Source organism: Suricata suricatta, chromosome 14 (genome assembly GCF_006229205.1).
Source record: "Suricata suricatta isolate VVHF042 chromosome 14, meerkat_22Aug2017_6uvM2_HiC, whole genome shotgun sequence".
In the NCBI taxonomy this organism is placed as follows: domain Eukaryota; kingdom Metazoa; phylum Chordata; class Mammalia; order Carnivora; family Herpestidae; genus Suricata; species Suricata suricatta.
This window is the reverse complement of record NC_043713.1, coordinates 80,216,364-80,240,476: the sequence shown is the minus strand read 5'-3', so window position 1 is coordinate 80,240,476 and position 24,113 is coordinate 80,216,364. Positions and strand designations below refer to the sequence as shown.

General features: G+C 44.8%; 1 protein-coding gene across 6 annotated transcripts in view; it reads right to left on the bottom strand.

Moving 5' to 3' along the window:
- Positions 1 to 24,113, bottom strand: part of HECTD4 (HECT domain E3 ubiquitin protein ligase 4) — a 183,852-nt gene that overhangs the window by 95,657 nt on the left and 64,082 nt on the right. For all 6 annotated transcript variants that reach the window (XM_029921457.1, XM_029921458.1, XM_029921460.1 and 3 more), the window contains exons 7-11: positions 22,149 to 22,319; positions 8,977 to 9,169; positions 5,488 to 5,646; positions 1,451 to 1,564; positions 611 to 751 (exon numbers count right to left, since the gene is read on the bottom strand). In XM_029921457.1, coding sequence (XP_029777317.1) covers positions 611 to 751; positions 1,451 to 1,564; positions 5,488 to 5,646; positions 8,977 to 9,169; positions 22,149 to 22,319 — 778 coding nt within the window. The remainder of the gene's footprint in view (positions 1 to 610; positions 752 to 1,450; positions 1,565 to 5,487; positions 5,647 to 8,976; positions 9,170 to 22,148; positions 22,320 to 24,113) is intronic.

The window sequence follows — 24,113 nt, the reverse complement described above, 5'->3', positions numbered from 1 at the left end:
CTTTTAAGTTGATATTCATACATACTTAATTCTAACTATAAGTTTGTATATAAACAAGTTATCAATGTAAAACATTAAAACAGCCAATAATCCCATGTCAAGTACAAATAATCACTTTTTGCACCAAGGTTCTGACAACTGCAGAGTGACGTAACAATTTCCTCTAAAAAAGTCTATGGACTGGGGGTCTGGGTGGTTCAGTCGGTTGAGCGTCCGACTTCGGCTCAGGTCATGATCTCGCAGTTCATGGGTCTGAGCCCTGCATTGGGCTCTGTGCTGACAGCTCAGAGCCTGGAGCCTGCTTTGGATTCTGTGTCTCCCTCTCTTTCTGTCCCTCCCCACTGGTCCTTGGTCTCTCTCAAAAATAAACATTAAAAACATGTTTCAAAGCCTATGAACTACCTCAAATCCTCTATTTATTTACAGATTTATTTATTTAATCACAAACCAATCAGGCAGCAAGGGTGTGAGGTTTCTAAGTTCAAAGTGGGAAGGCTGTGGACACATTTTGTTGCTTGGCCTATGTTCCCGCTTACCAATACTGCTGTGCTCTCTGCTAATTTATTTCATGAGGGAAAACCCTTCGCCTAGAAGACCGAGCGCACCTCACCTTTGGGCTCAGTGATGATGTGGCTGACTCCGAGTCTCTGGCAGACATAATGGAAGGCCTGGTTCCCGGGATTACACCACTGATCAATATAATCATTTGAGCATGTCCACAGCATGTTGTTCACGGTATCGTAACAGGCACCTGCGAAAAGAGCACATTGTACTCAACTGTCAGCTCACCACCTGCCTGTGTAGACTTCTCGGAAGCACAGCTAGAGAATGGAACCCCCAGTGCTGACAACTCATACTCCTCTTCCCATATATTTATCTGGCAGAGCATTAGAGGGCTCAACATGAAGGGGGGACTCAATTGCTACTTTGCTTAACTCCTACGTGAGAATGGGGTAAGTCTTGTGGAATAGACAGTTCTTAGTCACTGACTTATGTGTGACCCTTTTAATTCCAAGAGGGATTTAAGTGGCCTAAATCAAAACCCAGGACTAATGAACATTAACAGCCAATAAGAGCCCGAGTAACCAAGCTCGAAACTTAGGTAGGAGCTTCCTAGGAGTCAAAGCAAAGAGAAAATCCAATGCGTTACACAATGTTCATTTCCTAACAATAAGAGGCATACCCATTCCTCACGGAAAGTAACTTTTTACAGCATGACCTTCGAGAAGAATCTGTCAAGGGCATCATCATACAACCTAACGGACAGTATCTCTGATGGCAGTTTATGCAGAAGAATTTCACGTGGGGCAGTTTCTTATCTTGATCCTCAAAATTAAACAGTATCAAAAAAACTCTTGCACGGAAAATAGAAACCACAGGGAGATGACAAGATTTTTCTGAGAAACTGCTACAACTTTGAATTTTCCAGGGAAACGTGGACACTTCTTACCCAATCCTGGTACAAGAGCACCACGCCCGAGCGAGCTCCCGGCAGCATCTATGAGATCGGCACGGCTTGTGAACTGACCATCCGAAATATTATACACCAGGCTAGAGGCGAGGACTTTGGAAACAAACATTAAGCTTGTTTAATAGGCCTTACAGTGACGGTCTACTTTTCAAAGTCTAAACTTTAGGCAAGATCTTAACAAGGCTTTCATAAAACTCACACCTTTTGTTCTTATTGCCTATTTATTGGTGGTAACAATGAGGAGACAGGAGACACACATAAGACCACAAAATAGAAAAGACACAAAACATCTTCCTAAACAGTGAGCTGTATTCTTCCTCAGTCAGTGAAGCAGCTGACTCTTGGTTTCGGTTCAGGCCAGGTTCTCATGGTTCGCGGGGTCAAGCCCTGCATTGGACCCAGGCTGATCGCACAGAGCCTGCAATCCCCCCGCTCATGCACATGATCTCTCTAAATAAACAAACTTTAAAAAATATCCTTATTTTTCCAAATGTTTTTAAAAATGGCAACTTTTACATTTATTTTTCAATAGAGATTATCAAAAGGGTAAGTGCAAGAGTTAATGATCACTAACTTCACCAGGAAATACCACTAACAGAAACATCTTACATACAGCTGCTGCTCAGTAAAGGTTAGCGGGCATGCACACACAGCTAGGTGGCCGTGTCTCCAAGCACGGGCTCTAGAACTTGGCAACACTTTGGCCTTTGCCCTTAACTCAGGAGAGCACGCTGATGGCACCCACAGCTCTGGGTTTTTGGGTTTGAATTCCAGTTTTATCAGTTCTGCGGGACCCTGGGAAACTTACCGAACCTCTCCATTTCCTCACGTACAGAGTAGAGACTATAGAAGTACCACCTTATGTAGTTACCGTGAAAATTAAATAAGTTAAAACCTCTCCACAGGGTGTATACCAGCACACCTGTACTCGCTATTATCATTTCTTTTCCGTTTCCAAACAAAATTCTAGCTGGTCTCTCAAGCTCTCTCTTATCTCCACCCCACCCCCGCCCCCCCGACCGGGTAACCCGGGTCCTCACCACGCTGGACTCAAGCTGTACTCTGCACTGTATTGTATTTCCTACGTGCTGCTGTTCCAACATGCACCGTAACACACGATCGGCCCCAAATCTCTTTTTCATGGTGTTTCCCACGCATACATACATCTTCCCCCACCTTGGCCACTTACGTGAATAACATCTATTTTTCACGACTTACACCCAAGACCTCAGGATGTACCTCCTTTCTACCCCGCTCCACAGCGATCCTTCCGCAGATCCCGCAACACCTCACCTCCCCACCGCTCAGGCAGCAATATGGCACTGTGTATCACTTTCCCCATTTCACACACACACACGACATTTCTCCCAACCAGATGAGGAGCTCCCCCAAGGCAAGAACCACTTCTTCCACTCACGGTGTCACCTCCGCAGTGACCAGGGTAGAACAGGAGACAAGAGAAATTCAAGTATTTATGGATTTGGTGGCACTAAAATAGAATCACTATGTAAGCTATAGCCTCATGAAAAAATGGCGCTGTGAAGGCCTGCTTTCATCACATGGGGCAATTTTAAGAGAGTGAAAAAGCCAGGCTAGAGACTAAAAAAAGACTTTAATAAGACTAATGGTAAATAAATAACCCAGTTTAAAAATGGACAAGGGATCTGAATAGATAGTTCTCCAAAGGAGACATACAAATGGCCAATAAGCACAAAGAAAGATGCTCAACATCATTAGTCATTAGGAAAACACAAATCTAAACCACAATGAAATACCACTTCATACCCATTAGGAAAGCTATAATTTTATTTATTTTAATGTTTTTTCTTATTTTTGAGACCAAGACAGAGCATGAGCAGGGGAGGGGCAGAGAGAGAGGGAGACACAGAATCCAAAGCACGCTCCAGGCTCTGAGCTGTCAGCACAGAGTCCAAGGCGGGGCTTGAACCCACAAATCGTGAGGTCATGACCTGAGCCGAAGTTGAAGAATTAACTGACTGAGCCATCCAGGTGCCCCTAGCTAGAATTTTAAAAAACAGAAAATAAATGTCAATGAGGTTGTGGAGAAATTAGAACATTTTACGGCACGGATGAGAATGTAAAATGGTGCATTTGGAAAACAGTCTGGCAGCCCCTCCACAGGGTAAACCTACAGTTACCATACGACGAGTGTTCTGCTCCTACGTACATACACAAGAGAAATGAACACATGCCTACACAAAAACTTGTACTAGAATGTTCACAGCAGCATTATTCAAGATTGCAAAAAACGAGAAACAATCCAATTTTCAATAATATGGTGTCCACCATACACTGGAATCTAATTCGGCCTTAAAAGGGAATGAAGTAATGCTTTTGTACTGCCAAATGGATGAACCTTAAAAACACTCTAAAAAGCCAGTCACAAAAACACATATATAATACCATAACTATGAAAAGTCTAGGGATAAACTCATACAGAAAGACTGGTGGATGCCAGGGGCTGGGGTGATGGGGGAAAGGGGGGGGAACTGCTCACGGGCGTGGGGTTTCTTTTTGGAGTGATAAACCTGTTCTAGAATTAGACAGATTCAGAATTGTGCGACCATTACCACTAAAAACCACTGGACAGTATACTTAACGGGTGTGGATTTTATGGTATGGAAGTTATGTTGCAATAAAGCTAGTATTTGGAAAAAAAAAGAGTAATAGTAAATTTACATCATTTATTCAAGAGCTAAAGGGAGCACCGTGGTCACACGAACGGCTGGAGTAAACAAGCTGTTGAGAAAAGGTCCAACCAGTTAGATTCTAAAGGCAAAAGAGTTTTGAGTTGTTATGAATATCTAAATCCCAAACACATACAACTACTTGACATGGCCCAGAAGCTGGTATTAGAGGAATGATTTTGTATAAACTGCTGAGGTCAAATTTATATCTTCAGGCTTCAATTAGAGCACAAAATGCCTTTTTTAAAGTCTACATGTGAAATACAATCCTTTAATGGGGTAACTAAATCATTTTAAGAGAACAGAATATGTTTGTTTTTGAAAAAAACTCTAACATAACTTTATTGCATATGATCACCAAACAGTGTGAAGTACTATCCTTTTATTCTTTGTAGGGGGGGAAACTGAGGCTCAGACGGGTCAAACGATGTCCGAGAAAGCTGGAATATGGCCACATAAAGGAAACCTTCCTTTAAAGTATTTTTAAGTAATCTCGACACCCAACAGTGGGGCCTGAACTCATGACCCCAAGGTCAAGAGTCGGCATGCTCTACCAACTGAGCCAGCCAGGTGCCCTAAAACATTTTCTGATTCTTCATTTTGATTCTATGTTTTCTTCCGTTTAACTATCGGTCTACTCTGAAGCCAAAACCACAACACGTTAGAGTATGCCTCCCTCTTTTTTAAGAAATCTATGTACACTTAAAGTTAATTTCCAAATTAGACGTTTTTTGTTTAAAATTTGTTTATGTGCCTTAAAGGGAGACACTTCACACACTTCTTTAAGAGCTGGGGTCCTACTCGCAGTGGGTAGAACTCTTGCTATCTCATCAGCAAATTATGTGGCAACAGAGCATTTTCTAAAATTGTCCTGAACTATTTCTAGTAATTTTACAGGATGATTTTCCGAAGTATATTGTTGTTTCATCTACAAAAATTATATTTTTAATTCCTAACCTATGACTGTATTGATAAGTTTTTGTGATGTTATCAAACAGCCTCTACAACTGTGACAAAGTTTAACATCTTAATAGAAAAGCCTTAAATTTCCCTTATTTATTTATTTATTTGAGAGAAGAGAAGACAGAATGAGCCGAGGAGAGGCGGAGAGGGAAAGGGACAGAGGATCTGACGCGGGCTCTGGGCTGACAGCAGCGAGGATGCGGGCTCCAACCCACAAACCATGAGATCAGGACCTGAGCCAAAGTCAGACGCTTAACCAACTGAGCCACCCGGGCACCCCGAAAAGCCTTAAATTTCGAAGCCAGAGACAAAGTGGGCCAAGCGCCACAAATCAAAGACACTTACTTTTTAAAGATGACAAACCACTTGTCCCGCCGAAGAGAGAACGGGTGGCAGAACTGCCGGCGCCCCCTGGCGGCGGGACCAGCATCACCAAGTACGTGCCGCACGTATAGATGGGCGTCTTCCGCAGCATTTTCAGAGGCAGCCCACAGCTAGTATTTGCTGGTGAAAGGGGTGAAAATAGTGGTATTTAACACACAGGTCTGAAATTCAAACAAGGATGTACCCAGATGCGGCAAACACAGCACGAAGTGGTAAGCTGAGGAAGAATAATGATCTTCTGGCTCCGCGGCCTGGCCCCAGACCCCTTACTGCATGAACTGAACATGTCTCAAAGGTGTTCCCAATCTTCGATATGCCTTTGTATCTCAAAACTTCTTTCAAAAGGATGAATCCTCACCTGGACTAAGTCTCAAAATGAAGAGAAGAACCCTTCTGTTTGCGTCCCTCTGGGAAACGGCACCCCCACAGCCCTCTTTCCGTGTTATACAGAACAGATTTTCCGCAGGTTTGGGTTACGAACCACTGTGAACACGAGGCCAGCTAGAAATTTCAGCCTGTATCTAGTTAATAAATGCTTTCACAGTATCAAATTGTACACCTGCAAGAGTCATGACAACCCATTACATATTTTCTATTTTTTAGGGTCAGTGACATAAACTATCATTAAACAAATAATTACAGTTTCTAATCAAGAGGTATAAAATGCACTCTAATCCCTCTTTCTTGCTGGTGGATCAGAAAATGCAAGTTTACGGATGTCCTAAGTCAGTCAGAATGATTTACCTGGGAAGCCGTCAGGGCACAAAACAGAACTGCGTAGGCAGACGTCAAAGTGTCTGCCTACGGCTTAGAGGAGAAAAGCGAAACCTGATGTGTCTGCTGTTTGTTTTGAACGCCTGTGCTTCTAAACAGCTCCGTTTTTTTAAACTCCAAACCCTCAACAAGTATGTTCTTCACTCAGGGCAGAAATCCAGCGGCATGAATTTCCACAAGAAACCCAAAAGGGCAATGGTTGGCAGATTAACAATTTGTGAACATTAACATTTTTACCAAGATATTTTAATAGACATCTTCTGAACATGGTAATAAGTATTAGTTTATCACAGAAGAGAACATTCTAGACCCTCTGGATGCTGACTTGTCAAAAGTCACTTACCTTCATAACTGGTGAGTTTTTATGCAGCAACATCATGTTGATGAATATGCAGAGACTGTACATCAAAGTAGGAGCACACAGGTTTTAAATACAAACAACGGTTTTCACAGAATTCTAAACACACTCTTGCCTTCTGGGTTCATTTTGCCCATATTTTCTTATCCCACAAAGATTCCTTTAGCACTTCTATTGTTCACAAGGTAGGATTCAGTTTTCTCCCAAGGGATAAACCCAGATCGAGCCTTCAGCTCTTAGGAAGCTGTCTATTTTAGAAAAAAGACTGTCCTCCACAAAGTATTTCTACCATTCAAATTATCCACATACCTGAGCTATAACAACTATTAATGATTTCCTTACTTATATTTGATATAATAGAGACCTGTGAGAATAAAATTCTGCCCTTAAATTCTAGTAAGGAATCTGATAGCCTTGTAATCACAAACATCCCCTCTTCCTAACATTTCAATATATAAAAGGATTAAAGCATAAAATTGAATTCAATTCGTTAATTAATTCAGACGTATTTTTCAACATGTGGCATATTTTCTAGCTTTATCTTTTACTACAGTTTACGACTCACATGGCTGATATTTAATCTGTAAACTCATCAAGAATAATGCTTAACTTTTTCGGTCATAGAGGACCTTGAAAATCTGGTAAAAATCAAGATGGATTCACTAAAGATGTCGTAGAAGAGGTTCAGGTCTGTTCACAAACCTCTTAAGGGCTTAGCTCAGGTAAGGACTCTTTTCAAAAGTACAGAACAGTGTACTTAGCAGGCTACCTTTGATTAAGGAGGAAAACAAGGCCATATAAATTTGTCTTTAATTGTATTTGCATAAAAAAATTTGTAAGTAAAAACTAATAAATATAGTTACCTATAGGAGGCAGTGTGGGGGCAAAATGTTTAACATATCATGATGAGACTGTAAGATTTCTCTGCACACATCTTTTTATATTATTTTTACTTTCAAACGCTATAAACACATTATCTATTTTAAAATATTTAAAAATACTTAAGTGCAAACACTAAATGATAAATTCTAGAAAAACTAATCTTGTGGAAGGTTTGACTCTTCCTAGCTTGACCAAGATTGTATTTAGTGAAGATGCTGCTAAACATGAGCTTTATACATTTATGAAGCATATGCTAAACATGAAATCAACTTACATTAACAGTAATGAGGTAACTGTAGTTAAAGACGGAGCTGTTTTGAATTATTACAGATTCATGTTAATTCACATCCACACCAACAACATGTATGGATTTGGAATAAGAAAACGGATGACTGGAAGGAAATAAAAGGGTGAACTGTGTAAAGCAGACTGCTCTGTACAGCACACCGTAAGCACTCAAGAAAAAGTACTACCCGAGGGGCGCCTGGTGTTTCAGTCGGTTAAACTTCTGACTTTGGCTCAGGTCATGATTCGTGGGTTCAAGCCCTGTTTCGGGCTCCGTGCTGACAGCTCAGAGCCTGGAGCCCGCTTCAGATTCCGTGTCTCCCTCTCTCTCTCTGTCCCTACCCCACTCACGCTCTCTCTCTCAAAAATAGAACATTAAAAGCAAGGTTTTTAAAAGTACTACCTGAATTCAAGAGGCAGTCTCTCACTAATCACAAGCTGAATATACTGAGCCACGAAAAGACATAAAGGAAACTCAAACACATATTACTAACTGGAAGAGGCCAATCTGAGAAGGCTACATACTGTGTGATTCCAACTATAGGACGTTCTGGCAAAGGCAACTACGAGGACAATAAAAAGAGCAGATGTGGCCAGGGACCGGGGGAAGGAGGGATAAACAGCCAGAGCACAAAGGACATTTAGGGCAGGGAAACTACGCTGTGCAATCCTGTGATGATGAAGACATGTCATTACGTATTTGTCCAAACCACCAAGAGTGAACCCAAATGTAAACTACAGACTTTGGGGGATGATGTTGCGTCAGTGTAGGTTCACCGACTATAACGAAGGCACCACCTCTGGGTAATGAGGAGAACCATGCATGCGTGGGGGCAGGAGGTTTATGGGATATTTCTCTACCTTTTGATTTCGTTGTGAACCTAAAACTGCCCTAAAAAAAAGTGAAGTCCTGAGGTGCCGGGGTGGCTCACTCCGTTAAGCACGTGACACTGACTCAGGTCATGATCTCACGGTGGGAAGCCTGCTCTGGGTTCTGTGTCTCCCTCTCTCTCTAGTCCTTCCCTGCTTGCGCGCCGTCTCTCGAAACTAAAAAACATTTAAAAAAACTTAAAAATTAAGTCTCTAAACCTAGGTAAACAGCTGAACGGAGCTACAGGAGGCGAGCAGACAGTCACGTGAGGGCGGCCTACCTGCTTGGTCCTCCTTCAGCGTGTTGGAGATGGTGGAGCCCGTCAGGGCGGCCAGCGTTGCGGACGGAGAAGCTCTGTAGCGGGACAGTCTGCTCAGAAGCATTTCGTTAATGCTTTTTGCAGACTCGCCCTCTTTTCTCATTAGAATTGTACGTTCCTGAAGCGGATTGGCTACAAATACACCATTTTCAACCTAGTATTTAAAGAAAAAGAGGTCCTTAAGTGATATTGGTCTCTACCGAGTCAGCAGATTTCTACTTGAGAATTCTCACTGTGACCTTGTTGCTCAAAAACATGTCCAAAGGGACGCCTAAAGCCCGACTCGGGATTTCAGCTCATGTCATGACCTCGCGGTTCGCAAGTTCGAGCCCCACTTCTGGCTCTGCACCAACAGTGTGGTGCCTGCTTGGGAGTCTATCTCCCCATCTCTGTGCCCCTCTCCACCACACTCTCTCCCCCTCTCTCTCTCTCTCCAAATAAAGAAACACATATTTCTAAAACCCACAACTGAGTAGGTATATACCTCAAAACTTAAGTGTTCTACAGAAACTACTGAGAACAAAAGAAAAGCTAAGTTCGAGAGCTTTCCTTTTTCATAACAGCCCAGATTCTAAACGCAGGGAGCCAAGTTTAATAGGATCTGCGAAAGGTTGATTAAAATTCCTTATACTGAATTCCACAGGCAGCTCCCGCTAATTACAAGCTTCTGACAGGTACAAGTAAGAGGAGAGGAAAACAAATCAGTCAGTTTTTGATTCACTCTTAAGTATAACTAGGAAGATAATGTCTTCCTGAGATATAATTGGTGGCGAAAATCCAAATTCTGTATTAGCAGCAGTCAACATTAGCCCCAGCTGCTGGGGCCCTGGCATGGCCATTCCGGAGAAAGGCAGACTTCGTCTGCTAAAAATATGTGCCAACACGGGCTGGATCCTTGCTGGTGCCCACCAGTTCTCCCTTCGACACCTGATTCCCCAGCAGAGTCCCTGCAGTGACCTCGAGCTTGACTTCCAGCGGAGCACCTACTGGTCTTTCTTGCTAAAAAGATCCACACCACTTACTAGAAGCTGCTCCCCCTCTCATCTCTCTCCCAACTCAAGGATCTTTGTATCCAGCCTCACTTATCCTTCCTCTCTTCTGAATTCAGAGGAAGAAGAGCGCTCACCTCACGCGATATAAGGTCCATTCTTCCTCTTCTTCCCCCCTTCCTGCTCCCTTAATTAACGCCCTTCTGTCCCGTTATCCAGCTGTCACTCTTCCTATGGTCTTCCTTCTCCTTGGTTTCAAGTACACAGAGACCTTAAACAAGACTTTGGTGGCCCACTGAAGTACCATGCCTTTTCTCCACCGCCATCCAGTGGACGGAGATATAATGTCTCAAATCATATCTCATGCAGTTTCTGCATCTCTCTGCCCTCTTCCAGACCCAGGCTCCAGGATCTGGCTGGAGCCTCAGAAACCGGTGCCACCAGCACGGCTGGGTGGGACTGGCCTGCAGCTGTGAGGTACAGAGACCAGAGGGTATACAGGAGCGCAGAGTGGCAAGGCTTACAGAAGCAAACAGAAAGCAAAGGAATCCGATGTGAAAGGCTGGCCACAGAGAAGAGAAAGCAAGCAAATTCAGAAGCACAGCCAGGAACGACTCCCAGGAAGGGCGGCACACAGTGGGGGAGACTCTTAGGAGATATTCACAAGTGGTAAGAGAAAGGAGTTCTTGGAGAGTTGGAGAAAATGCTGTTTCTTCGCCCCTAATTCTTCCCTCTTTAGAGGGACTGAACTTGGCCCACTCTAACAAGCTGACATGCTTAACGGTCCATGTGGAACCTAAAACCCAAACCATCAACCTCTTCCTGGTCTTCCAGGTGGGCTGTGCCACCGCCATTTCTTTTTCCAGAACACGATCCTGTTTTGTCTTCCTAAGATGAACATTTACTCGTGCGTAAGGCACTCTGCTAGTGAGCAGAACCAACATGGTCCCCGCCCGCCTTGCTCTCTTGTTTTCCGGTTCCACATCTCCACTTACTTCAACAGAAGCTTGCCTAGGATTAGACCCAAGCTTTGGCGTCTAAGACCTCTGCTTGGAACACTCTGTCTCTAGATCTTCCGGTGGCTGACTCTTTCCAATCATTCAGGTCTCAGGTAGAATGTCACCTCCTCAAAGCCACCTTCCCTGACTACCAATCTAAAGAATAATCTCCTCCACCCCTCCCCAAGCAGGAGCACGTCACCCCGTTTTGCATTCCACAGGACACTTACCCCGCTCTAAAGTTATCTTAGCCATTAATCCCCTCTCCTACCTCCCACCCCGACTGAATGCCACGTCCCCGAGAACAGGGACTCCGCCTGCCTTGTTCACCATAACATCCTCAGCACTCAGAAGTACTCCATGCCTCGCTGAATAAACAAACCAGTGTCCTCACTTGAATCCAATCTCACCTCTTCGTAGTGTGACTCCCACGTTCCTATAAACAGACCCATCCTTGCTGCTGAGATCCAGCCCCACCGTCTCTGCCTGCCTCCCGCTCCAGGCGTCTCCTCTCAAGTAGCCTGCTGTTGCCTAAAACTTAACACGTCCACGTCGTTTCCCCCCGCCCTCATGCTAGAGCAACCTTCACCAAGCATAGCTCTATTTATGTCACACAACTCCAGAAAGAACCCTTCAAAGGCATCCGAGACAAAAATCAATCACTCTAAGCTTGGCATTCAAACGCATTACCCAATCTGGCCCCATGAGAAAAATCAATGGAGACCTTAAAAAAAACTATACCATTGTGTTCAAGTACTTTGAAAATACAGAGAAGTGGGGCGCCCGGGTGGCTGAGTCAGTTCAGGGTCTGAAAACATGGCGACACCGATAAAGCACCCGGGGAGCAGGGAGGCTGCGGTTTGCTGTACGAACGGTACAGCTGGGAACCTCTCCTTGGCAAAGAGGCTCTTCAGGATTGAAAAGCTACTGACCCAGAAAGGAGAGGAAGAAGCTGAGAGGAGGAGGCAGAGGAGAGCTAGCAGGGCCGAGAAGCTTCCCTCCTGGCCGCCTTCCAGGCACAAGCCACCATCAGGTCGAGCCTGAGGGCTGACCCAGCCTCTCAACTGGCCTCCCGTTTCTACCTTGGCACCCGATGCTCTCCTCTCTACACACCAGCCAATGCCATCGCTAACGTAAACAAAACCACATCCTTCCGGTCTCAGAACCCCGCAGAGGTGTCCCAATACACTTAGACACTTATGCGACCATCAAGGCCCACACGCGCCATCACTCACAGACCTCCCGGCCTCACCTCCCTCTGCGCACCGCGCTCTCGACTGCACTGGCCTTCTATGGTGCCTCTGAGATGCCAAACTTCCTCCTAACTCCAGGTCTTTGCCTTGCTGGTCCCTCTTCCTGGATTAAACAGCTGCTCCAGTTTGCCTGGGGCTGTCCTAGTTTTAGCACCGACGGCCCCACAACCGGAGAAACCTCAGGCCCAGGCAAACCGGGGTGGCTGGTCACCCTATCCGTCAGGATGGATGGTGGCTTATCACTCAGGCCTGAGCTCCAATGTCCCTCCTGAGACAGGCCGGACCTGCCAGCCACACCCGAGCGGCTCCCCACCTCCACCCCATTCACCGTCACGTCAGCTTACTTTCTCCCCTCTTGTACTTACCACTAGCTGGAAGGGTTTTGTTCTATTTACTGTCTTATTATCTAACTCCCCACACTAACACGAGCTCCTTGAAAACAAAGGCCTGTTGCCCCACTACCCAGACAAAGCAACCTAGTGGGCACAGGATTAATACTGATGAAGGGCATCTCAGGCATCCAGATCAGTTTAAAGGAAACAATAAACCCAGGAAAAAAGAGAAGGGACCTCATGTCCATTACTATGCTGACCATATGTTTCAGAAGGGACATCAAGAGGACAAAATAGCAGTAAAATGGTCACTGAGTCTATCTAAAGAACAGCTTTTTATAGAGAGCACGTACATGTGGGGGCAGAAGAACTCAGAACAAAAGATCTAAAAAATATGCTCTGAAAAGGTTAAAAAAAAAAGTTGGGAGTTAAAGATTTGGTTATTCTGCAGTTTTAAAGGCCAGAATCTAAGTGGCCAAGAATGTCACAAGCCCGTGACTCCAAGCGCTAGGCCATCGGGTTGGTGGCCCGGGGAAAGCTGCATCTTGGAGGCCTGGGCTCGCCTAGTTCCCTCGCACACGGACTCTGGGCTCGGCGTCGGAAGCAGGACGCAAGCAGCGGCCCGAGGAGCACCTGTGCTCTTGAAAAGCTGGAATGAGAGGCCAATGACGGCCCCAGTCAAGCTCCAAGCTGAACAAGGCTGCAAGCATGACCTCAGCTACTCCATGCAGCAAAGAACCGCCACCCAACGGAGCCCCGTCAACCTGCAAGTTGTCCTTGCTGAGAGTCACTTGGTTTGAGACTGCTTGTCGAGCAGAACTAAAATACCCTCAAAGTCAGAGATTGATTCAGATTACTAGCTTCCGTCAGACAGGCAGGGTGTCCACCACGTTCCATTTCTTTATGCCGCCGTACTCCCAATAACAGTTCTAGAGTCTGCCTTAGGCAATGGTTGCTTATCTGTTCCACTCGGAGTTTGTAAATCATTTTGAGACAAGCACAGCCAATTAGTCCTGCTCAGATTACCTATGCGTTTAGCTAGCCTTCAATCCTTTCGCTTTCCCTCAATCTTAAGTACCAACACACCTATTTTGTAGGTCAAACTCTGCTGATTTTTCATAAAAAATGACAATGGAAGACGCTGGTGGTAGTCAAGGTTCCAAAAATAGATTTTTAATATTTAATTTCTTTCCTTATTTAAAACTAATATACAGTCTCTTCCATAGCTGTTTAATCTCTTAAAGAATCTTGAAATCTTGCTTTATTCTTGACCCAAAAGCCACCATGAACTTTTAAAACCAGAGCCTGCTCAGAACTCTTTCAGAGCTCCCCTTGGGATAAAATCCAAACACTGATGGGGTGCCTGGGCGGCTCAATCGGTTAAGTGTATGACTTCGGCTCAGGTCATCTCACAGTTTGGGAGTTCAAGCCCTGCATCAGGCTCTGTGCTGCCAGCTCAGAGCCTGGAGCCTGCTTCAGATTCTGTGTCCCTCTCTTTCTGCCCCTCCCCTGCTCACTCAAGTGCTCTCTCTCTCTCTCAAAAATAAACATTAAAAAAAAAAAGTTGTTGTTTTTTTTTAAATCCAAATACCGGGACACCTGAGTGGCTCAGTCAGTTGAGTGTCCAGCTCTTGACTTCGGTTCAAGTCATGATCTCATGGTTCAGTGAGCTTGATGGACCCATACTGGGCTCCACCCTGATGTGCAGTGGATCCTGCTTGAGATTCTATCTTTTCCTCACTCTCTGCTCCTCCCATGTGCGCTCTCTCAAAATAAAAAAACCTTAAAAAAATTGCAGGTGGGGTGCCTGGCTTGCTCAGTTGGTAGGGCATGCAACTTTTGATCTTGGGGTCATAAGTCCAAGCCCCACATTGGGCATAGAGTTGGGCATATAGCTTACTTAAAAAAAAAAAGAGTATCATGAATTACCATTTGTGTAAAAACAAAAAAGGAAAAAGTTATACATGTGTGGTTGTACATCATCATATTATCTGAGGAAGAACATAGAAGAAAGTGTTAACATTACTTGCCTGTAGGTAGGGAAACTGAATTAGGAGGCAAGGTGGGGGAGAGATTTTTGTACCATTTGAATTTTATAACTATGTAAATAGGTTTAAAAATTTTTTTTTAATTTTTAAGTTTGAGAGAGACAGAGAGGAGGAGGAGGAGGAGAGAGAATGTGAGCAGAGGAAGGGCAAAGAGAGGTAAAGAGAGGGAACCCCAAGCAGGCTCTATACTGTCAGCCCAGAGCCTGACAAAGGGCTCGATCTCATGACTGTGAGATCATGACCTGAACTGAAATCAAGAGTCAGACATTTAACTGACTGAGCCCCCCAGGTGCCCCATAAATAGATTTTTAAAAACAATGTATTCAAAACAATTTATCACTAAATTTGAGAAATTTATCAGTACTTCCAAGTATCTGGGTGACATCATAATTCACAGTAAACCTATTTCTAATAAGTGTCATTAGCCACATCCAAGTAGCAAATACGTATGCTATTTAGAAGCCAAAATTTTTCCCTGTATCAGGGAAATCAGGGATTTCAGTATTCAGTCTTTTAAAAAAGGAAATCCTGCCATTTGTGACAACATGGATGGGCCTCAAGAATATGACACTGAGTGAATAAATCAGACCGAGAATGACAAATATTTATGATCTCACACCGGAAGATAAAAGTCAAACTCACAGAAACAGAAAGAATGGTGGCTGCCAGGGGCTGCGGGGTAGGAGAGACGGGGGAGGTGGGTCCAAGGGTACAGACTTTCAGTTCGAACACAAACACGTTCTGGGGATCTAATGTACAGCATGGTAACTAGAGTTAATCATGCCAGGTACTTAGAAGCCGCTCCGAGCTAGATCTCGATGTTCCCACACGCGCAGACACACAAATATGGTAAACACGGGAGGTGATGGAGGTCTTCACTAACTAGATTACGGTAATCATTTCACAATACACACCGAAGTCAAACCTTCACCTTAAAAGTACATCATTTTGTTAGTAATCCCCCAATAAAGCTAGAGGAGGTGGGGGAGAATTTCAGGGCTAAAACTTTGAATCATCTAATTGAAAGCCCTCGTTTTATAAACTTTTGTCTGGTTCAGCCAAGGTCATTTATTAGAGGTCTAAGGCTAAGTCCTATAATCTGTCAATTTTGAAGCAGATGACTTTATTATCTGTTCAGTTATTTAAAAATTTAAAAACAAAGTTAAAAATACTGTAACGTTCCCACAGTCTACCCCACTACTTCCCTCTCACTTCTTTTTTCATGACAGACCTCTGAGAACTATCTCATCCTACCCTCCTCACCACCATACTTAACCAACTCCACCTGGCTTCACCACCCCCCCCCCCCCCCCCCCCCCCCCCCCCCCCCCCCCGCCAATCCCCACAGCTGCTCCTAAGGCTACCGCCAAGAGCCTCGTATTCTTCAAAGACCTCCTTCGGCCTAGTCTTGACTTTCCCAACAGAATTCAATGCCAGTAACCAAGTTAGCCTTTTATAAAAGCTTACTTATTTGGGGGCGCTTGAGTGGCTCAATTAAGCCTTGATCTCAGCTCAGGTCATGATCTCATGGTTTGTAAGCTTGAGTCCCATGTCTGGCTCTGTGTTGACAGTACGGAGCCCACTTAGGATCCTCCCTCTCCCTCTCTGCCCCTCCCCTGCTCATGCCGTCTCTCAAAATAAACTCATAAAAGAGTAACAGTAAAGATCTCTTGCCAGCACTGGAAGGACACAGATACCATCAACTGTAAAGGGAAAGCCTGCGGGTAGAACAGCTCCGGGGTAAAATCCAGAGCGTGGCTAGGGGCATATTTAGCTTTCGGTGATGATCAGACTTTCAACTGTCCTGTGCACATGCAGATAGGCCCCCACGTCGACATGCAGCCGGCGCTCTGGGACAGGTTCTGGCGGAGCAGATCTGAGCACCAGCGGTACAGAGGTGCTTACAGCCACACGACAGTAAGAGACCAGCCAAGAAGTAAGAGCAGGCAGCAACAGCAGGTGTCCTGGAAATCGGCCCGGAAGCGCATAACTGCTGAGAGGTAGGGAAGACAGGGCTGGGCAGGAGCAACCCGTGGCAGGAGAGGCCCTGTAGCAGGTCCCACAAGCCGAGAGAAAGCAGCTTCAAGAATTAAGTACTGCTGAAAGGTCGAGGAAAAAGACAACAAAGTAGACCCTGAACTCAGTAACGTGCAACACCCCGGCAAATGCGGAAGAGGGGTTCTGGAGGCACGCCCTGAGGATACCAGACTGATGCAGCAGGCTCGAGAATGAAAGGAAAGAGCATACAAACAGTAAGGATAAACTCTCTCAAGAGTAGTGCTATAAAGGGAAGCCAAGGCCAGGGGGCGGAGGTGCCTAGGAGTCAAGGGAGCGGTTTTTTGTTTTCCCCAAGACCGGATATCCTCGGATGTGTCTGTCTGCTGCGCTGAAGGATCCGCTGAGAGGAAAGCTGTTAATGCAGGGGGACAATTGCAGAAGGAACCTGCCCCCGCCCCAACTTTTATTACACAGCAGGCAGGGAACACGGTGTTCCGAACCTAGCTTCTTGTGCGAGGTGATGGAGGTTGGACATGGAGCTGCCTGGGCTATGCAGATCCGCCTCGTTCCCTTTAACGGCCCTGCAGCGTGCCGTTCCGTGGAGGCGCCGCAGGCAGGGAGCCGGAGATCCGTGTTGTGCGTCCCCAGGCAGCAGTTTAGAAACTGCTAAACCAGTGGCTGGTGATGCTTATTTTTTTATTTGAAGAAAAATTTCAAGCATATAAAAATAGAGAAGAGACCAATGAACCTCCTTTTAGAGTCAACTCTCATCCAGACATTGACACACTGTTTGACCTATCACTTTTTTTGGCTCAACCGTTCGGGGTTTTTTTGGGTTTTTTTTTTTTAGGCTTTCTTAATGTTTATCCTTTTTTTTTTTTTTTTTTTTTTTGAGAGAGAGGGAGAGAGAGAGAACACAAACATAAAGAGGGGCAGACACAGAATCGGAAGCGGGCGCCAAGCTCTGCACTGTTGCACAGACCCCGACGAGGGGCTTGAACTCTCAAACTGCGAGATCATGACCTGAGCCGAAGTCAACACTTAACCAACTGAGCCACCCAAGCGCCTCTTGGCTCAAGCATTCTAAAGCATATACCAGACCTGTAATTCCACTTCTAATTACTTCACCACACAGCTCTAAAAATGTGGACATTCTTACAGGACCACAAGGCCACTGGCAAATTAAGAACAATTAAGAACAATCCTTTGGTTTTATCTAATACTCATTTTATATTCACATTCCAAATGGTCTCCAAAGTGTTCTTTAATGGTTTGATTCAGACTTCAAAAATGATTCGAAGGTTGTTCTTTTAATCTAGATCAGGTTCCTCCAGCCCTTTTTATTTTGTGCCATGGACAGAGGTTATTTTAGTTCTATTTCCTCCAGACCAGGTATGGGCTCGACTGTGTAACTACAAGGTCTAAAAATATCTCTGTTGTCTCTACACTTGACGGACACTCTGGAGGCCTGCTAACGTCCGGGCTGGACATCACTTGCCCGCAGAGTTTCGAGAGCGCTGCTCCAGCCATGCATCCGGTGAGGCCGCTGGACAGCACGCTGCTCGTCTGACTCCTCCCCATTTGTACAGAACTTCATCACTTGGACGTGATTTTATCCCTGGAAGCTTCGGAGCCCTCTGGACGCCACGAGCATCTGAGACTTCAGGATGCAATGCCACACGGCGGGCAGCTTTCCTTCATGGTGTCATAGGTGTTAATCTTGACACCCGTGTCCTCTGGTTTGACATTTTCTTCCAATTAACTTCTTTGATGATGCGGTCCTGTTGGGTTTGTGTTCTATTTCTGGAATTCCTAGCACTAGGACTTCAGAATGGATGGCTCTCGACATTTATCAACTCCTCTCTCATATTTACTGTTCTTTTTGTCCTACTTTCTGGGAGATTTCTTATATTTTTAAATGTTGACAGTTTTTTAAAAAACATTTATTCACTTTTGAGAGAGAGAAACAGCGTGAGCTGGGGAGGGAAGGAGCAGGGGGAGACACGGAATCTGAAGCAGGCTCCAGGCTCTGAGCTGTGGGTCCAGAGCTCAACATGGAGGCTCAAACTTGTGGACCAGGAGATCGTGACCTGAGCTGAAGTTGGATGCTTAACTGACCGAGCCACCAGGGGCCCCAGCAATCATAGTTTTACTGTCCAGGAGCTCTTGCTCATTCTGATTTTTTTTTTTAATCACCTCCTGTGCTATTGTAGGAGTGCAAGATCTTCTTATATCTTATACAGTTTGGGTTTACAATGTTTTATTCTACTTCTATTGGCTGTTTTTCTGATTTCATATTAATTTTCATATTGGAGGCTTTCCTCATTGGTCTAAAATCCTTGGTTGTCTGCTTTAAAAAAAATTGTAATAGGGTACTTTCTAAGTGTACACAAAAGAGTAAGCAGCTCCCCCATGGACCCATCACCTGGCTTCAATTAAAAAAAGGGGGAGGGGGGGCCTGGATGGCTCAGTTGGTTAAAATTCTGCCTTCAGATCCAGTCATGATTTCTCAGCTCTTGGGTTTGAGCCCCGCATCGGGCTCTGTGCTAACAGCTCGGAGCCTGGAGCCCGCTTCAGATTCTGTGTCTCCCTTTCTCTTTGCCCCTCCCCCACTCACCCTCTGTCACTCTCTCCTTCAAAAATAAACATTAAAAAAAAAAAAGGAAAAAGGCTGGCAAAATACAGATAATCTATTCCTCTTCCCTTCTCCATACACCTCTCCAAAGTTTAGAGTTTTGTTGGGTTGGCTTTTGTTTTGTTTCTGTTGTTTTTTGTTTCTTTTTGTTTTGTATCTGCTCTCTTTTAAACAGTTCAGCACGGATCAGGAACATGGTTAAGGCTTGCTCACTAGGGCAGCAAGTCCTTTCCTTACATGAACCCCCATGTCTGTACACTGAGGTTCCCCCCCAACCCTGTCCCCACCAGAGTCACTCAGCTTATTCAGAAATAAAGTCCGGCCTTTTGCCTGGTCAGCCAGTCTCTAAGCACAAACACGTACACCGTGGACCACCACGGACCGTTCCTTTTATTAACCTGCGGTCTACACCCCTCTCACCATGGCTTCCCACCACACCTCGTGCCTCCCATTCCTGACTCTCTGAAGGTGGTAGGGGAGACTCTTTTCCCGGAGAAAACAAGCATTTCTAGGCGTGGCTTGCCCCACCGCTGAAAGACAGGAAGGAACACTACTATCTCCCATCAGCTGAGGAACAAGAAATACAGGTTTCATTGTACTCACAAAGATAATCAAAAGAGGAAGAAAAACAAAATACCTCATGAGGAAGAAGGAAAGAGGAGGAAGTAGACCAAGTCCTTATCGATCACAGAGGGGAAAAGCACAATATATAAAGTTCATTAATAAAAAACAACAGCAATATAAGCCTTTTACTTAAGAGAAATGACGGCAAGCAGCAGGAAGAATGAAAAGCAGAAACCACTAAAGTGAGTGCCCGTGAGGAGCAGCCCACGGCTGGGGTAAGGGGCACCCACTTTTCATAATGAGCCTGGCTGTGCTACCTCAAGTTCTGGTCCATGTGCGTGTGTTTCTCTAAGAGTTTTTTCTCTTTAACTTAACAGAAGCCTGTCAGAGAAAGGGGAAGGTCTTCAGTGTTTTCCCACTATCGTTTATGATGAAGGCCTAACTCAGCCGTTAGCCTGCTGGGCAGTCTGTTAACAACAGCAGCTCTACTAAAGCTCTTCTGACAGTTCTAAACGCGTGTTCAAGGGTCTAGCAGACCAACTCCAAGACCTTGCAGCTGGAATGTCTGATTAAAAAAAGATGAGGATTAAGCAGAGAAACTAGATTGAAAAACCAGAGGATGTACGTTTAAGGATACCAGACTCCTGACTGACAGTCACCTGGTGGGGTGGGTGACTGGTTTCCCAGAACAAGTTTAAACCCTGTTAAAATTTATTTAAAAATTATGTCTGTTCTCCACCCCCCAGGAATGCTAATTTCTTCCAGGAGGCTGTAAATTACATCATTAAAAAGGTTTTGTCACACATTGGCTGGGGGCAATTTTTTCTTTTACAAGTCTCTGCAAATACTGTGGAGACCAACGCCGTCCAACAGAACTTTCTTCAATGATAGGAAGCTCTAGATCTTGGATATTCAACACAGAAGCCAGTCACATGTGGCTACCGAGCACTTACAATGTGGCTAATGTGAGCAAACAGCTAAGGTCTTAAATTTAAAACAGAATGAAATAAAACTAAGTAGCCACATGTGAGGAGCCTGGGTGGCCCAGTCATTTAAGTGTCTGACTCTTGATTTCGGCTCAGGTCATGATCTCAGGCTCTGTGCATTGACCCTGAGGATCCTGCTTGGGACTCTCCCTCTCTCTCTGCCCCTCCCAAGCATGTGCGTGCTTTCTCTCTCTCTAAAATAAAAAAAATTTTTAAAAAGAAGGTAAGATTTTTAAATAGTCACATGTGGCTACAGGCTCCTGGTACTGGACACATGCAGTTCGAGACAACCATGGGTCCTACCCTTACACCAAGCTCTCCTTCCGCCTCTCTGCATTCCAGCCACCGTGGCCCACCGTCACTTCCTGCCTAAAACACACACGCTTGCTCCTGCCACAGGGCCTTTAACCTGTTGTCACTTCTTCCTAGATGTTGTTCCTGCCCCGATTCCCCGACTTCATCAGGTTAACTACTACTTGCCCTTCAAAGGCCTAAAATTATCTTGTCCACGGATTTGCTCACTTGACTGTGGCTGATTTTTTTTTGTCACTCTACCACCACCACCCCAAGCCACCCACCAGGCAGATTCCAAGCCTCATTAGAGCAAGGGTCCTGCTCACCTTGCCCGTCATGCTATTCCCACCACCTCAACACCGCTGCCCGGCCCCCAGTAGGCGTTCAGCTACTGTCTGATGAACGGATGACCGCCTCCTCTCGGTGTTACCCGTCAGTACTCTCGGAGCCTCCCAGGATGTACCATCGCCCCAATCTTGCCAACACAATTTAGTGCCAGGCTTCCAACAAGCCCCACGAGCATTTCTACTTAAAAACCCTACTGGCTAGCGCCTGGGCGGCTCAGTCAGCTGAGTATCCAACTGTGGCTCAGTCATGATCTCATAGGTTAGGAGCCTGAGCCCCGCCTCGGGCTCTGTGCTGACAGCTCGGAGCCTGGAGCCTGCTTTGGACTGTGTCTCCCTCTCTCTCTGCCCCTCCTCCATTCATGCTCTGTCTCGGTCTCAGGCTCTTTCCGCCCCCCCCAAGGTCAATAAACATTAAAAAACAAACAAACAGTCTAACACATTAACTATTACCATACTATCTCCACTTTGTTGCCAGATTAACCTTCAGAGGGCTGGTCTTTATCTGTCCTACAACTCCAAAGAAACCTTCAAAGAAATCCCCCCCAAAAAAACACCCCCAAATTTTGAGGTAAGAGTAAACACACTGTACCTACTCCAACTTTCTTGGGTCCTTTGTAAACCAATACAAAAAGAAACCAAGTGGAAATTTCTCTGCAAAGACACATAATGAGACAGAAAGTGAATCTTACCACAAGTTCAAAAACGTCCATAAAGACAGAATGTCCCTTAGGTGTTTTCTCATTCAGACTGGCAGGAGACCAGATCCAGTAGAAGTAAGTGCCATCTGAAGAAAGGTGCACAGTGCTCATGGTGCTGCCAACAGGGAGATGGTTGGCTGGCATTGGCACCATCTGGCACACCTGGACACGAGAAAGAGGAAAACCTCATTAGTGTGACCCGGAACTTCCGATTAATTCCCTCAGTTCTTCACTAATGCTATTAGGTCCAAAATCAGAATTCAGGCTTCTATCAAAATTAAACAGATATCAGGGCACCTGAGTGGCTCAGTCGGTTAAGTGGCCGACTCTTGGTTTTGGCTCAGGTCATGGTCTCACAGTCGGGAGTTTGAGCCCCACATTGGGCTCTGTGCTCAGAGCCTGCTTGGGATCCTCCGTCTCCCTCTCTGCCCCTCCCAACTCATGCTTGCTCTCTCCTTCAAAAATAAAAATTAAAAAAACAAAAAACAAAAAACGGATACCTCTAACATATGAAAATCACATATCAAAAATATAGAAGTTTATCCAATGGCCCATGGGACAGATCAATAGGCCAAAGGTATTGACTAAACACTTTGAATCTGCTAAGCACACGTGTTTTATCAAACATTACTAAACACTAAACTTTAGAGAAATAGTTCTTTCTGAAATGTCCTTAGTAAGTTAATTTCAGACCATTATATCTAAAGTCAAGGACTAATTTTATTTACTTTTATACCCCAGCACCGAAGTCTAACTCAACGTTATTTAAGAAATATGGAAGTAAAAAAGAGGGCAGAAGGAAGACAAGAGGGGAGGCAGAAGAGAGAGAAGGGAAGGAGAAAGTAAAACAAATGAAGGCAGACCCTGACCCAGCACATGAGGACTTGGAGGAATACACCAAGTCCATCAGCATGAAAGAGACAAACTCGAATCTGCTAATGTATCAGACATGGAGGCACGTGTTTCTAATACTAACCATCCTTCAGCTTCAGTATAGTGAAGGAGCTTTGCATCATTTCACATTAATGCACAGTTACATACTAATTTTTACTGCCAGAGAAAAGCCCTTAAAATGAGAGAAATGGAGAACCCGAAGAACTGCTGACTAGGTTTTTCAAAAATGCTAAGAGCAGGAAAAGCAGTGAAAATCCCAAAATAAAATAATTAGAGAAGGTCAGATGCCTTTGGAAAAGCTAAGGATGACTTTCTGTTACTCCATCTCTTGGGGTGAGTCACTAAGATTCCCTAAGGTTACTTATGACCCTTGAACTCATTTCATATTAACTTTTTTCCAGACTTGTTTTGTCTGTTTAAAAGTTAAAGAGTAATGCAGTTGCTATGACCACACTTTGGAACTTGTAGTGCCAGGAAATCTACAGAGTTGACAGCTACTGACTGGCCTATGTTACCCCCCAACTGCTCCAATGCATATAACCTAGTTAGTGACAACATGATTTTCTTGGGTAGTAGGGGGAAAAAAAGTTTTGCAACAACACAGACAAAATGGACATTGCTTTAAATAAAAATCATATTCCAGATTTAACATCTGTTTAATTCCCAGGCTTATAGGTCTATGTCATCAAATAAATAGAGGACATATTCTCCTTTGTCTGCATTAGAAATAAAATATGAAGTCCACTGGAGGCAGCTCCCTGGCTCAGTCAGTTAAGTGTCTGACTCCGGCTCAGGTCATGGTCTCACGATTCAGGAGGTTGAGCCCCCGTGTCAGGCTCTGCCCTGACAGTGTGGAGCCTGCTTGGGATTCTCCCTCTCCCTTTCTCTGCCCCTCCCCAACTTGTGCATGTGCGTATGTACTCTCAATAAATTTAAAAAGGAAGGAAAAAAACCCCCACTTGCCAAGTGCTCACAATATGCCTAGACTCTGTATATGCTTCTCTGTATGGTGAAAATGCTATCATCCTACCTCACAGGTAGGAGAAGTGTATGTAAATTGCC